At 38.4% G+C, this 16,075-nt stretch overlaps 1 protein-coding gene across 3 annotated transcripts in view; it reads left to right on the forward strand.

Moving 5' to 3' along the window:
* Nucleotides 1-2,356: 2,356 nt before the first annotated feature.
* The window catches only part of macrod2 (mono-ADP ribosylhydrolase 2), a 361,160-nt gene continuing 347,441 nt past the window's right edge, over nt 2,357-16,075 (forward strand). For all 3 annotated transcript variants that reach the window (XM_026353614.1, XM_026353615.1, XM_026353616.1), the window contains exons 1-3: nt 2,357-2,564; nt 5,791-5,892; nt 8,260-8,373. In XM_026353614.1, the coding sequence (XP_026209399.1) occupies nt 2,528-2,564; nt 5,791-5,892; nt 8,260-8,373 (253 nt within the window). In that variant the 5' untranslated portion in view covers nt 2,357-2,527. The remainder of the gene's footprint in view (nt 2,565-5,790; nt 5,893-8,259; nt 8,374-16,075) is intronic.

Consider the following 16,075-nt stretch of genomic DNA (forward strand, 5'->3'; position numbering starts at 1 on the left):
ACTTATTTACTCAGAGTAGCCAGCACAGTTTTATTCTCATTCCCTGCTAATCAGACTAGAATATTTTTTGCATTACACAATTGAACAATGATCTAACCATAGTAATTACACACATTATTAAGCAAATATTGCATTTAATTCTTTCAAATTACCCTTATTTAAAACAACAAAACATAACAACAACAATCTAAAATATATGGTAAGATGCATCTGTTTTAGTGCAACAATGATAACTAAATGCCAACAGGAAAGTGAAGGAGCTGTCAGTGAAGACAAGACTGTACACACACCCAACAATTATCATGTATTGATTATGACTATTTATTAACACATGTGCAGAGAAGTTGTTGAATGTTTTTTTTAGCAAGTAGTTTGACCTACTTTTTCTTTTTTTTTCATTCTCCCCATGGGTAACTTCCTTTAAAACTATGCTTTCAAAGTAGCTTCATACCTTTATGACTGGATTATGGGTGTGCATGGGTTCATACCTGTATGTGATTTGTATGATAAATCAATCTATTAACAATGTTCAAGTTAGACATATTGGCAAGTTCTCTTATAGCATAATAATAATAATAATAATAATAATAAAGATATTTTATCTAAGGTCAAGATAAAAGGTCAGAGGTCAAAGCAAGACACTTTTGAGTTAGCAGCTTTCACAAGACTCCAGCAGCCTCGAGGCTTGTTGACAAATTGTTTTGAACCTGACTACTCTCTACATGCCTATCTGATATGTATGCCAACCTTCACCGGGTTATCTTTGAACCACAGCTTTCTTCCAAGAAACTAAAATGTGAGGCTAGCAATGATCAATAGTTTTCACTTTCATCTGTCTCTAAACAGAATTACCCTCTAGTGTGATGCTACAAGATTGACATCTAGTGGCTTGGCTTGTATACTACAGAGGGAAAACTGACTACTTTACTCAAATTACATCTTTATATAGATACTGGGCAGGAGAACATAGTTTAATGTTATTCTCAGTGTGCATTTTCTGCTCCGGCTATGAAGAGAAAATGACTGGACTTGTCTCACTGTGGGTTTAATTAGGACAGGAACTGGTAAAATATTTTAATTTTTACTAAACCCAGATAGTTGAAATGAAAACTAATCCTTGTAGTACAAGGACAAATTGTGAATTTCTGTGCCAGATGTTGGAGCTGATTACTTTATCTCAATTTCCTAAAAGAGGCAGCAGACGAATTAATTAAAGATGTCTGGTGAATACCATCAGATAAATGTGGTACCACAGTCCTAAGGCACATACTTCTTCTTTTTTGTACTTTGCAGTGCACTAAGATATATTACATGCAAATGGAATAAAAACATAGCTTCCACCTACACTGGCACATGGCTGATAATGTTATTAAGCCTAATATATTTATAGAAACATTTCCACTCAAATGTAATGAACCGAACTGTTGACACATAAACTGGATATATTTCAGTAAAAGAAACCTCAATTTAAAAAATTTGGATCTGGATCAGAGTACAGCTTGGATGAAAGATATTTTCCACTCTTGGATGATGTCGGCAGTTTTAAGAACAGATGGGTCTGGACCAGAGCAGAGCTAACACAACAGATGACAGACGGTGGTCTCTGGAACCAGCCTCTCACATATGACAGCCTGACTTACTGCTCTGATTTGGTTTATCCTATGAGACACTGTTTTCTACCCTGAGCAAGTGCAGGTGCATGTATCTCTGTCTATTACAGTATATTTTCTAAATTATTAATGTTACATAATAATGTTTGCAATGTACTATACCCAACTGTCAAAATACTGTATATCAAAAAATTGCAAAGCAATTGTAAGCCAGGGTCATAATAAGATTGGCTGCAAGTAGGGATCAATTACATGATCATTGCACTCTGTAGGTTAGGTATTTCTAAAGAATTATAGCTAATCACTGAAAGTTTAGGGGCCACAGCCTTTCTTGGATCACTGTTCTATTTTGTCAGGCTGTTTTAGATACATATGATTTAATCCTAGAAATAATTATACTGACTTTTACATAATTTATATGTAATTATGTTAAGATATTATAGCCTAACTATAGCCTACAATTAAAAAAAATATTAGAAAAAAACAAACAACAACTGAAAAGTACTTCTTTTTAATCTACCACACTTCTTTCCTCTTAAGTTCTGCTGGAGTGAAACAAAGTGGACTTTAATGTAAGTGGCCTACCAGCTCACACGCCAGGAGGCCGAACCGTTGGCAACAACCTACCCTGACTCCCCGCTGCGCTGATTGACTCACCCGTTGAACCAATCACATGCCCACTTCCTTGTTGTCGTCGGCCAATCGTTCGGCTGGGATTCGTACACATAATTTACGGCGCACTCATGGTAGGTTGAGCGACCGAGGTCCATAGCAATTTGACAGCTTCACAGGTGAGACAACCGTCCAGAGGCTGTTTCACTTTACATTTCAGTTTTTTTCCCGGAACACTATTCACTGTGAGCCTGGGGTTGCCACAGTCAAAAAACAGCCAATCGAAGTCTAATCATTCCGGCAGCATGAGCAAAAAGAAAAAGGACTGGAAGACTGAGAAAGGTAAGGCTTTTTTTTTTTTTTTCGGGGGGGGGGGGATGAGGCTATCATCATCTCCATGGCAGACAGCATGAATTCTCACCATGCCACAAGATTGACAGACACTCCTCCCGTCTTTTCCGTATTGCTGTAATACTATCTAGTCTGTTTAGCCCCACACGGCTACTGCACAGATGTTATAATCATGTTGCGACTATGTTTAGCTGCCGTGCTGCATGTTTTGACATTCGCTACAACACTGTTCACACAGTGCCCCTTGCCTTGCCTTGCCTTGCCTGCTCATTAGCTTACATTGAAGGTGCTCACTGATCTCCCCCCCCCCCCCTGTGAGTCCGTGTTTTCCTCTTAAGAGTACCTTTGACTAACATGCATGCGAGCTTCCACCTGTGCGATACCGTCAGATGCACCAACAGCAAGTGGAGTTAGCTCACCGAGTTGCAAACAGCCCTCTGTGTTACTAAATACTGCTTCAGCCAAAGAGTAGTCACACCTGCAGGTAAACAAAGAAACAGGGGGTCTGACGGCTGGATTTGCAACTTGTCTGTTTGACCCCCTGTGCTTTTGTAGTCACAGACATGTACAAAATGGACCTGTTGTGCAAATGCATGTCACCATTATCATTAAACTAGTTGGGATGTTGTTCGTAAGCTATTCCTTCCTTGACACACTGGAGCTTTTACATGGGAGACGCGTTCACTTGTCATAATAGAAACAGCACAGGTGTAATGAATCACTTCACTCAGAGAGGACAGAGTTAAACAGGTGTACGCAGCAGCTTCTACCTTTTGGTCTAATAACTCAAGCAGCAATGTGATTAAACTGGATCTCTCATTAGAGCACATTGATTGAAGTGTATTACTGCTCAGACTCAGGCCTGACATGACTTTTCTTTAATTAATAACTGATACAGGGATTATTTGTAATAGTGTTTCATCTTGTTGGTCAGTTGTTAGTTTGGATTTTACTGTATGTTGGTGATTTTTTTTTTTCTCAGTGTGTAAAATGCTGCAGTTCAGTTTGTGTCTTGTCATCAACCTTGCTGACTCCTGACTTTTTTTTTTTTTGGGGGGGAGTGTATTATTTATTTATAAAATCGTGGCTATCAAAATTCTCTGAGCAAAGGTGATAAATCATTTTAGCCAGTCATTTTAGCTCCGTCAAGTAGCAGCGTGGAATAAACATAAAAAAAAATGAGAGTTTATATTCTGAGCTTATGCCCCTTTAGCTCAGTTTGATTTAATATGAGAAGAAGGAAAAGTGTGAAAGACATTCTAGAAATGTAAGTTTAACATGATTATTTTCTTCTGAAGAGTGGTTTTGCTAGTTTTAGCAAGTTTGTAGGAAACTGTAATATGTTGTACCAGCAAAGATAAACTATTGTAAGTCATGATGGCATCTGGTTTGGCAAAATAAGCACGATTACTAAAAAGACAAAACATGCCGAATTTTACTAGGATATAAACAATATGGAACAAATACAATGAAGTAAGAAACAGAAGCAGTCGTTTAACAGTTTAATAGTGACTCCATATATGACATTTTATGTGATTGTCTCCTTGCATTTTGTTTTCATTAGAATTTGGTTCAGGTAGGTCTGCAGCATTACAGTAATTTCCCTTACCATCCAGAAAGCATCCAGTGCAGCGAAATCATATGGGACTTGGCATCAGTGTCTGTAGACACTCCTATTTAACAAAGCACATTTTGAGCCCATCCTGTTCTCGACCAAGTGTTCAGCGGAGTGACAAAATGCTTTAGCTTAGTCCAGAGAGCTTTGCTGTGTTCAAAGTGCAGGATCACCTCTGAACTGCCTTTTTATTCATCCATGTAGAATAAAAGCAGCCTTGGGAATGGCAAGTAGACATGAGGGAGAGAAAAATGCACATGGGATAGAATGGATATTTCCCACTGCAAATACCTTTAATGTAACTGTGACCTACTGTGGGAGGTGCCAAAGGGTCAACAAGGGAACATATTGTATTTCTTAGTAAAATACATACAGTCAGTACTTCCTCAATATGTTATACTGTTGTTATATATATATATTTAGTTGTTAGACGAATCTGTTATACTAATGTATTACTTAGTTTTTTTTGTGGTCTATTGCATCCAGTTTACTGTTCTACAGAGGAGGTGTTTTAATTGACCAAAGGCCACACTCTGTGCACTGTGGTTTTTGTTTAGTGAAGATTTCACAGTGAGGCACATAATTAGGAAGAACATCGTGCTATCTGGAGAGATGGTAGCAGGTTGAGGGTCCTTTGCAGGCAGTGGAGAGGAATGAGGACACAAGCTGTGAGGATTAAAGAGTAATTTAGAAGTGCAGAGGTTAAGCAGCATCTGTGTGATGTACTGAAGTCAGCCAATTTTGTTGCATTTTCAATGAAAAAAACATAATCAACACTGCTTGCACACAAACACAGTAGGCAAGCTCAAATGTAGGTAGTAATGAAAAAGTACATTTCTTTGTTCATTACTTGATGAGGTAGGGTACAGTTGCTCTTTGTGCAAATTCAACCAACCCAGAGCAGTACTGAGCTTTAGCAAGAAATGCCGAACATTTTAGTGATATGAAGCTCAGGCAACAAGGTGATACCATGCAGTAGTTTTGAGCTGAGATCCATGGAGACACAAGGCCATGTAGCAGTTTCACTAATTAACACACCAGATACCCAAAGAAGAGCGGCTAATGAGTGAAATGGGCTGTTGGTGAGGTGCTGATTAGAATGACAATCAGCATTGTTTTGTGTCTCTGTGGCACACACCTGAGACTTGCCTTACATGGGTTCAAAAAACTTACATTAAGTGTGCTTGAACATAAATATGCACTAACTCTACAGGGGATCCTGCATTTTGACCAGTCACATCACAAGATGATTTTAGGACATGAAGCCACATACCATTATTGAAAATTACTTTATTAAGAATCACATTGTTCATGGGGTAAATTTTGATGCAAGCGGAGTAGTAGAAGCGGAGTATGATTGGAGGCCAAACCTGAATTGAAGCAAGACATGCCAGTATTGCTGATATGGATGGTACTGTGAGAGAGTTTGGTGTGTCATTAACAGTAGAAAATAATTCACCAAATTAAGAAGGTTTGTACTTTTACTCCTTACCTTAACTTAGAACATGTCTGTACCAAGTGTATTTCCTTGATTCCTATTTTTTTTCCTCATTACAGTGCACCAGCATTATTCTTGCTGAAATGTGTTACTTTCTTCCACAGAGAGACTGCTCCGTCTAGATCTGGAGGAGAGGCGCAAGGAGTATCGTCGTCAAGATTATATATCTCTGGACAACATTCTAACCTGGAGAGAGGAAAAAAGATGTAAGAGAAACAGCTTATTGTCTGTGATGAATGTCTGAAGTTGTGTACACTTCATAAACTGACATATGCTTGCACAGTGTTGCAAAAAAATAGTTACAGTATCTACAGACAGAGTTTTGTGTTTCTCCAGCATATCCAAAAAAAAGTATTTTTCCTGTACCACTGCATTCAGCCACACTTCCTTACCACATAAAATTATAAGCAAACTTTGCTGAAGTTCTCTTGGGTATGGGAGAGAAGTAGTTTTATGGTTTTGTGTTTTGAGAAGGGTTGAACAAGGCTTGTATTAATTTCAGATGTATGCTATGGATTTAGGCTTATTCTCCATGCAACACAGGACTTAAGGAGAAACACAGAGGAGAGGTGTCACAGCGCAACAGAATGCACATATAAACTTGAACAAGAGCCCATGCTATTGTAACTGCAAAACTACATGTATCATGTATAAGTGTCTGTAGTCAGGCAGAAATATAACTTCAGATGGAACCTCGTTTTCTAAAAATGCACTTGGGAATTATTATGTGTAGAAAATGCCACATTTTTTACCATGTTCATATTCCCCAGCTATTCCCATGCGAATCATATGCTGAGGACATCAGTTATGTTATGTGGATTTATTTTACTTAGGAGACCTACAATTTTTTAGGTGTAGGTAAATAAAACCAACACACATGTGCAATTAATTTTCTGTCCCGGTTATATAATAGTTAAATATCAACTCAGAAACTTGACTCACTGATTTGAATGAGAACGTAGAGAATTCACTATAATTAATGTACACGTGTGTGATTCACCTCTATGCAGGTACATATATGCTAACATTTGGTAGAACTCTTAAATTTATTCTTTTCTTATCTTCTCTATTTTCTTTATTTTATTTTCTTCTGATGCACAAACCAAATTAGCACAAGTCCAAGGGAAATAATTTAGATAATGTGGGGAAAATAATAAATCTGACATTGTGTCATTCACCATACAAATATAGCTTTCTAATTTACTGGAGGGCATAACCTTAAACGTGTTAAATTAAAGGAAATATTTCAATAAAGTAGCATGGAGCAGGTAGTCTTATCACAGAACAGTCAATAGAGAAAACCTGGATAACCCACAGTACTAGAATCAATCTCTGTCCATGTTGATTGTCAAATATTAATTTGCTCAGTTGTAGAGCAAACAGTCATGAACCAAGGACTGGGAGAAGGTTTGTTTTAAAGATATAATAGTAAACAGTATTCTTAAGATGTTTAATTAATTACTTAATCTTACATATCGTAAGTAAAACTGTTGTTGTTTTCAATCAACACTCAGTAACCCATGACAACATGAGATACAAGGATAAAGTCAAGTATCTCTTATTCACCTAAAAGTATTCAGACCCTTCTCTGTGGCACCAGCACTCCTGGAGTTGGCTGCCTCATCAAACTGAGTAACCAAACAAGAACAAGAGTCTTGATCTCTCACAAGCTTCACAGGTCCTCATCAGATGAGGATTAGGAGAAGGGTCAGAGTTAAGGGCAGCCTAAGTTAACAGAGGTTACTGCAGATAACCAGTAGTCCATTTGACCTAAGACTCGGGCAGTTCATCATCTTTCAGCACAACAATGACCAGAAGTGTATAATCAAGACAACATTGCAGTGGCATCAGGACAAATTTCTTGTTATTCTTGAGCTGCTACCTTTTCGAACATCTGTGGACAGATGGTAGACACTTCCCCTCTAATTGTAGAGAGCTTAGGAGGGTCCAGTTGTATGAAGCTGTAATTTTTGTACCAAAGAGGCTTCTTCTGAGTGCTTTTGTAAATAGGAGTTTTCTATTTTAGATTTTTTGTGAATTTGCAAAATCTAATTCTGCAGGTTGGTCGCGTAGAAAAGAGGGCATTAGTGAAGGTGAGAAGCTGACAAGATCTTTAAAACACACACATCTAACATGATGTAACAACCTTTTGGCCTTTTTGGGACACTCCTGTATTATATTTTCAGAGGAACCAGTATGAAAAAAGAGAGCTGTTGATTCATAGCCTCTAATTCCTGGGAATAGAGGAAGTGCAATACGTTACAAAATAGTTATGGTTAAACTTGCTTGTCTTGCACAGCTACATGCAAGACTTGGTGACAACACACCAATGAATTTTGTATATCTATAACAAAAGGAAATATACATGCGTATTTAAGACTGTGAATTAAAATTTCCATATAAAACAGTCTTGGCATTATGAAAAATTATCTACTTTAATTGTATTTCACATGCATTTTCACAAAGTATTGACATATAGAACACTGGAATAGAGAATGAAATGATTCTTATCCTGTATGTTTATGCATGTTCTTGAATTATTGCAAAAAATTGAAAATCTCTTTTTATTTCAGCCAATGACAAAGAGGAAGGGAAGGATCTGACAGGTGGTGGCGGGTTGAGTGAAAAAGTATCTCTCTACAAAGGGGATATTACTGTCCTGGAGGTGGATGCCATAGTTAATGCGGGTAAGGTTTCTGTCCTTTGACCTTTACAAGCTGTTGAGTGGTGTTTGAAAGCAGATCATCAGCTCAGCTGTTATAAATTGTCTTTGGTTGCCCTCTACTGTTAGGATTCAGAAAGTGTTAGTTCTTGAGACATTGCATAAGTGAGGATTTGGATCGAGAATCATGTTAAACTGGACATCAACTATTGTTAATTCTGATATTCCATAATTTTTTAAGTTGCTTGCAATTCTAGCTGTTTCTAATGTTATGCGATAAGATTAGTGGCAGAGCTGGTTGGCAGCTCATTTGTCAGTAATGCTGCATGTATGTGCTGTTATGATTAGTGGCTATATATTTGATACTGCTGTAGGGGAAACTTGGTATGGATCTGTTATAGTAAGTAAAACACAGGCTGTAGAAGCAGAGTGAGTTAGCACTAAAGTCTTTTTCAGAGATTTGTGCTACTGTTATATAATCTTCTGCAGTCTGCTCACAACCTACACACATAGAGTTGCTAAAAAATGCTTTACCTGTTGCTTCTGCAACTGATGACCATTTTGCAGTTATTCTATTGTATAGAGTAGATATTCTCACATTATAGCTATGCAGCAGCAGTATATTAGCGTGGTTTATTTGTGCTTTCCGCGGGTATGTTTTAGAAATATTTCTATACGATATACACTGCCCATCCAAAAAAAAAGTCACCACCTGGATTTAACTAATCAAATAGGTAAGAGCCTCCCATTGGATAAGTACTGCATGGATGATTATGTGTCAGCTGCCAACAAGTTATTCAACCCTAACTGATTCAGTGAGAAGCTTCTCATTTCTTTAACAACCATGTCAGAAGACACATCCTGTGGTCGTGGAAAAGATGTACATCTGTTCAATCATCAAGCAAAGAAAACATCTAAGGAGATTGATGAAACACTAAAACTGGGTTAAGAACTAGGAATTTCCCCAAGGGGATCAATAAAGTATTCATTATAATCTGTCCATAGAAAGAAGGTAATGTGGATTGATGAGTCCAGATTTACCCTGTTCCAAAGTGATGGGTGAAGTGATGCACCCATCATGCCTAGTGTCTACCTAAGCCTGTGAGGGCAGGGCTATGATCTGGGGTTGCTGCAGTTGGTCAGGTCTAGGTTTAGCAACACTATGTGACCAAAGAATGAGGTCAGCTCGCTACCTGAATATACAGAATTATTCCATCAATGGATTTTTCTCTCTTCTGATGGCATGGGCATATTCCAAGATGACAATGTCAGGATTCAACGGGCTCAAATAGTGAAAGAGTGTTTCAGGTAACATGACGCATCATTTTCACACATGGATTGGCCATTACAGAGTCCAGACCCTAACCCCATTGAGAACCTTTGGGATGTGCTAGAGAAGACTTTGTGCAGTCGTCCAACTCTCCCATCATCAGTAAAAGACCTTTTGAAACCTGAAAAATTAATGCAACTGGATAGAAATAAATGTTGTGACATTGCAGAAGCCTATTGAAACAATGCCACTGTGAATGCGTGCCGTAATCAAAGCTAAAGGGGATTCAACAAAATATTAGTGTGTGATTTCTTTGGACAGGCAGTGTATTTTATGCACTATTTGCAAACATGAACCAACATACATTAGCTTACTAAGCAGTGTGCATCTCATGTGAGATTAATGTTCTACAGTATAATTTATGCAAGATTAATAGATGCGAAAAACAGACTGCTCTGTTGAATAGGCTAATGAATCTAATCTATTATGTTAATACTGCTCAGGATAAGGTAACATGCCATTCAGCATCATGCAAAAGACAAAGATTTGGTTTACACCTACCACACTCCCAAATGTCATGGCAATTGTTTTGCTTTTTGACCTTTTTAAACATTTAGCAATAGTTATAAATTCCAAGTAGTTTGATGTTTGTTCTGAGTGTTATTTAGTGAAAATTTGTATCTTATTAATAAGAGTCAGTGCTTTCAACTTTTTACTTTTCAACTGTATTGCAGAAATGGATAAAATCTATATCCTTTACAGAGAATATCAATATCTTGATATATGTCAAGGTTAAGGAAGTGAATAAGGTGAGCAGTGGTTCTCTTAAGTGACTAGAAAAATGTGGCAGAGAAAAATAATGAAAATGTTTCTGTTAAACTGTTGAATAATATTGTAACAAAGGCAGGAAGCTTTTTGGTGGTTAATGCTGACAGTCATCCATGGTCTGACAGAGCTGTGTTGGCCAGGAGGCAGTACATTCTCTTTAGCAGGCTGTCTGAAGGTCTAAAAGGTCAAAAGAATTGCTCAAGCCTTTTTATGTCTCCCCAGGTGGCTTACTGCTACTTTATTCATAATGTAGAATCCATTAACTTTGTGGTTGGAAATTGCACAAAACCATGTTGTCCAGTTTGGTTGCCGTCGATGGCAGCTCTGTTCAACAACAGGGGTGTGTTATGGATGTACATTTCAATCTGAATGGATTATTTGGCCATTTGTACCAGAACATTGGTGACTCTATGGTCTAAATTCTGGTTACAAACTGGATTAGTTGAACAGGTTGAACAATTGGTGGCTGTATTGACTCATGTCGAAATTTTCAGTAAGTAACATAGTTCTGAACTGCTGGATGTTGGGCACTCTGCACTGATAAGATCTTCTGCCTTTCATCTAGTCTACTTGCAATCTCCAGCCAGTAGTACTTCCATTTTGTCATGCTGTTTTTCATCTAGGCCTGGCACCAGTCGCATGCTGTATATAAAATGTGGGACTTTTTGATTACCATGGAAAGTATTAATCTAAAGCTTAACAAACTGTCAGGATATTGTATTTCACACAAGTCAATCAAGTGCAGGGATACTAATTATACAAACTGGAAGTATATGCAAAGGTTTGTGGGTAAACTATGCAGAATCCTCAGTGACTCTTGTAATTTTTACATTTTTAGGCTACATATTGTACCCTCTAGTGGGAACACCCACAGCAGGTTGTTGGTCCAATCCTTTGCTGGCCTATCTTCTTACAGAGTAGTAAGAAGTGCAGTATTATTTATTTATATATTAATACAATATGAAAAAATACATCATAATGTAGACACGCCTTGTATTTACCTTTACCATTGTTGTACAACATTTCTTGCAAAAAAATATTAACTCTAGCTCAGAAGTATAAACAATGAAGGAAATAAGAAAAGCTGATCTGTTTGTTTGCAGCTCATGTGTTGTGCAATGGCTTTTGAAACACAGGACTCAATTAAACAAAACAGGTAGGATGCTCAATGACAAGATACCAAACACGAGTATTATGACTATTTGGAATATATTTTAAAAGCCAAAGGCACTGTTTAAAAAAAAAAATAAAAATAAAAAATTAGAGATTAGGCAACAAGTGTTTTTTTAATGGCAGCAACAATATTGTGTTGCAAAGAGTGACATTTGAGTTTAAGGGAAAATTTAGGGAACATGTGTCATCATTGGTACCGGTGTTATGGTGGGTGCCTTCAGCTTTTACAATGTGTCAAGTTGCTTTATATCCACTATTAAAGTTTAATTATTAGGCTCATTGAGTTTTTAATTCTTTCTTAATTCCATTTGGCTGGAGGTTGGACATGAGGTGCTGAATGAAAGCCTGAAGAGAGAAGGGCAGTAGACACTGTAGTGACAATTGGTAAACTGCAGGGTTGAAGGGCAGGATGGCTGCATCCTGACAGGGTGGCCTGGGCTGCAGCACCCCGCCCCCAGCTGGTCCAACTGTCTACTGTTTAGAATGAGCTCTGCATAAAAGTTGTTAGACCGTCACTAATGTAACCCTGTTCCTACTGTTTTCAGTGGATGAAAGTGAGGCATGTGACGTACCTCCTTACAATAGATCAGCTCACTGTCTAGATTCAATTGTAGAAATGTTTCATATAAAATTGCTGCGAGCACTAAAAGTCGAAAGGAACTCAAACTGGGTTTTAATTTTAATGTGTGTCATTTGATGTATGTTGATTTTAAATTGCAAACACAAGATTTTGTGTCTGGCATGTTGATGAGTTCATGCGCGTGTCATCATCTATCTTCAGATCAGAATGCAGTCTGTGGAGAGGACTTCTTTTATCATTAAAAGTGGTAATTATGCACACGCGGTGACTCCTAATCCATTACCTGCTGTAAACCTTTCCCATCCTACTGTATTAGATCATATTTTTTACAGGAGCCAATTTAGTGTGCACAGGGAATCTGGGTATAAATGCTATAAAGAACCTGAAGGGGTTCAGATGAGTGCGAGAAAGGCAATTGGTAGTCAGTTGTATGGAGCTGCTCATACAGCAGTCATCAAGGGTTTGATGAGAGTGGTGACCCTGGGAGGGCAGAATATCATGATCCAGTGGAGATTGACTTTTATACGTTTTTTTTTTTTTTTTTTTTTGTCAATTCAAAGAGTGCTTCCCTGCAGGGTTACTTGGCACAAAGGCAGCATTATTTACTTTCATGGCCATTTATGCATAGTGTATGGTACAGAAGGCTACATAACCTAGGTTACATGATCGGTATTGAATATAATAAAACATTGTTCTGTAATCACTGACTTAAGGTCATATAAAGAATACATGGACATTGGAAAAGTGCAAAATTTGAATTCTCTAACATTAATTGTGTTGCAAAAAAACAAACAGAAAAAACAGCATGAGCAAGTGTTTCTGAGGGTTACTTTCTTTCAGCTTGGTTCTGGTTCACCCCTTCCCACTCATCGAGAACGTCAGTGGTTGTGGCAGCACGGCAACGGTGCGGGATAATGTGTAGTGTGTAATGTCCGGAGAATATTATGTGCCTCTGAGTCACAAGCCTTAATGGAGAGCACTGCCTTATTTATTAGGGATTGACTCTGAGTGCTCTGATAATATTTTAGACTTTCCAGAATGAGTAGATGTGACATTTTTATTCGCTTGCTGAGTTCTTGGTCTATAGACACACTCTAAAAGACAGACTCTTCATTGTCACTCTTCCAAACTTTAGGGTGCTTTTAAAGGTCTAGTTGTGATATATGACAACATATTCTCCTTTTCTTCCTTGTGAAAGCCTATACTCTTGTGAAATTGATTTGCTGTCGAAATTTACTGTCTACTACTTTACTGCTTCTGCCTAAAATGTTGTTTGAAGTCTCCATTATTGTTATGAAACATGTACCATTTTTAAGGTTGACCTGCCAAAAAGCCTATATGACCAGACACCAGACTGTGTCATATCATGTCTAAAAATGTAGGAAATTTACAATTCTTTTTACTTTTCGATTTCCTTTAGTGATTGATGAAGCCTATAGCTTTTGGTTTTGCTTCCTACTGTTTAGGGCTCTTGTCAGTGTAGACTTTTCATTAGATTTTCTGTCAGGCCATGAATGTGCTGCACAACACACTTAGCCCCTGGAGAGTCTGGCTCGATAGATCTATCTGTCTCTCTGCAGATTCACACTCTGTGCCATAACCTCCATGAGTGATGCAGCAATGCTCCCAGCAATATGACTGCAATTCCGGGTCTCACACTCTCTGTGCTCCCAGTTGTGAATATATGCAAGGACACAGAGTCAATCACTCACTCACCCCAAACACACATGCACACAATACATTAGAAGCCATGGCACTGGTGACTTCTTGAGCAAACTTGTGATTGTTGCACTGTCACACCAAGAATGAAAATCAATGCTCCTGGCTGAGTGAACTTGCTGCTCTGTTGAACAGTGAAATGACTCCGGTCAGTGTGTTGCATTGGGCCTTGCATTAAAAGGTTCAGTTAATCGTATCAGTTCTCAGAGATACGGCACAAGGACAGGGTTTTCCCTGCCATCAGGTTGTAAATGTGAACTGAGGTGACAAACCAGCTGGTCAACTTCCCCTCCTTTCAATTTCAGCTTTATCTCTCCACTCCCTATGTCCACATCGTGAGCAGTGCCACAGCTTGCCTCAGGGTTTGGTCAGCATCAGTGTTGTTTTCCCCAATCTCTGTGGTAGCGGCAGTGTAGTGTCAAGATGGCCAAATAGAAAGAATTTTTCACAAGGCGTGGCTAATGAGAAGTAATCATGGGAATCTTTGTTGTTGGTGTTTGTCTGGCTGGCACTTAGAGAAATGTCTGCCATTGCTTGGACTGCTAATGGTCTATGACTGTATTGAGTGTTTTGGAGAATGAGCATCGTCTTCCCTCTCAGTTATGCATTTCGTGTCCCAGCCCACACTTTTCCTCTCACTCGTTCTTACAGACACAAACACTCTCACTTCAAAGAATAAACACACCCATACCTTTACAAAGAAATGTTTGTAGCCATGAAACTGACACAGTCATATGGCCTGAAGCGGGCCGTCATTCAGGTCAGGTCCTCACTTATCTCCCCAGTAGACAGAACTTAAGTCAAGGTCAGAGAGTCACCGTTTGCATCCCTGTTTGTTTTCTTCTTACCACCTCTCTGTTGCCCCTGTTCCACCACTTACTCCCTGTCCTGAAACAAACATTTGAAAACAACCTTCCTTGTGCTGCACACAGGCCAGATCACATATCATATATATATCGCGTAAAGCCTGTGAGTGATTTGAGAGGGTATTCAAATAGGATAAGGGTCTCTCACAACCTTCTTTTTCATTGTCTGCTTGTGTATCACTCATAACAAACAAAATAAACTAAAATTTATAGTTAAATCTGACCCCCAAGTATTTTGTTGGTTTAAAGAGCCCCCTAATTTATTTATTTGTTTGTTTATTTTCCTGAATAGGTGCATAGAGATGATTGCAAAAAATAACTTGGGTCCAACTACCAGGTGGACCATATGGGCATACGACAGCAGTGTCAGTTCATGTGGAATAATCTTCCCAAGAAAGTGAAAAAACTGTTTTTAGCAGAAAAAAACAATTAAAGCTTTGTTTTAACAGGTAACATGTCAGTCCACTAGATAAATGGAGGCAATGCACAGAAAGCTTATGTATCAGTTGATCTGTAGGGGGCACTGTGACTCCACCTAAGTATCACTGATATCTCGATAGCAGAGTTAAGTTTAAGAAGTGGGATGGCTGACATGGTTGTGTATTTCAGATGGATAAATCCCCTTTTTCTGCTTCCCCTTCACAGATGTTTCTTTAGAACTGTTTGCAGTGACGACTGGAAATTCCAAGGCATCTTACAGATTTTGAGCATCTGTTTCTCTGGTAGCTTAGAAAAATGTCCAATATTGCAATATTGTTTTTGGAAAGCGAAACTCATTTTTTGGAACAAAATGAAACGGTTTTAAAAACAGATGCTTATTTCGGAGCTCAGTACAAGGTTTCAAATGTTAAACTTTATTAGCATAGAAGTGAAAAGTGTGTGGATGTGCACTTTTTTCCTTTAGCTGTGAGGAAATACAGTATGTGTGCAGTTGAATAAAAGGAGTAACTTCTTTTATCTGTGAGAGAATGTGGATAGATGCTTGGTGAGACTAGGTCTTTACTGGCAGAGGGAAACACGGGTGAGAGGAGAGGGTTGAAGAAATCAAACCCTGACTGTTTCTCTGTACAGTCCTTAGGCAGTGTGCTCTGGATGCTCGTCAGCAGGCAATTCACTGGTCTTCACAATACCCCACTTTGAACGCCAGTTTATTTTCCCTGCTTCTCCTACACCCATGTTTTCATTGGTTCATTCCAGTTCAGTTTGTATTAGTTTAATCTCCAGTCCTGTGAATACTGTGAATGGAAAAAAGTGCAAGCCATGTGCACAGAGAGCCCAGGAAAGTGTGCAC

The sequence above is a fragment of the Anabas testudineus genome, chromosome 15 (genome assembly GCF_900324465.2).
Source record: "Anabas testudineus chromosome 15, fAnaTes1.2, whole genome shotgun sequence".
NCBI classification, from domain to species: domain Eukaryota; kingdom Metazoa; phylum Chordata; class Actinopteri; order Anabantiformes; family Anabantidae; genus Anabas; species Anabas testudineus.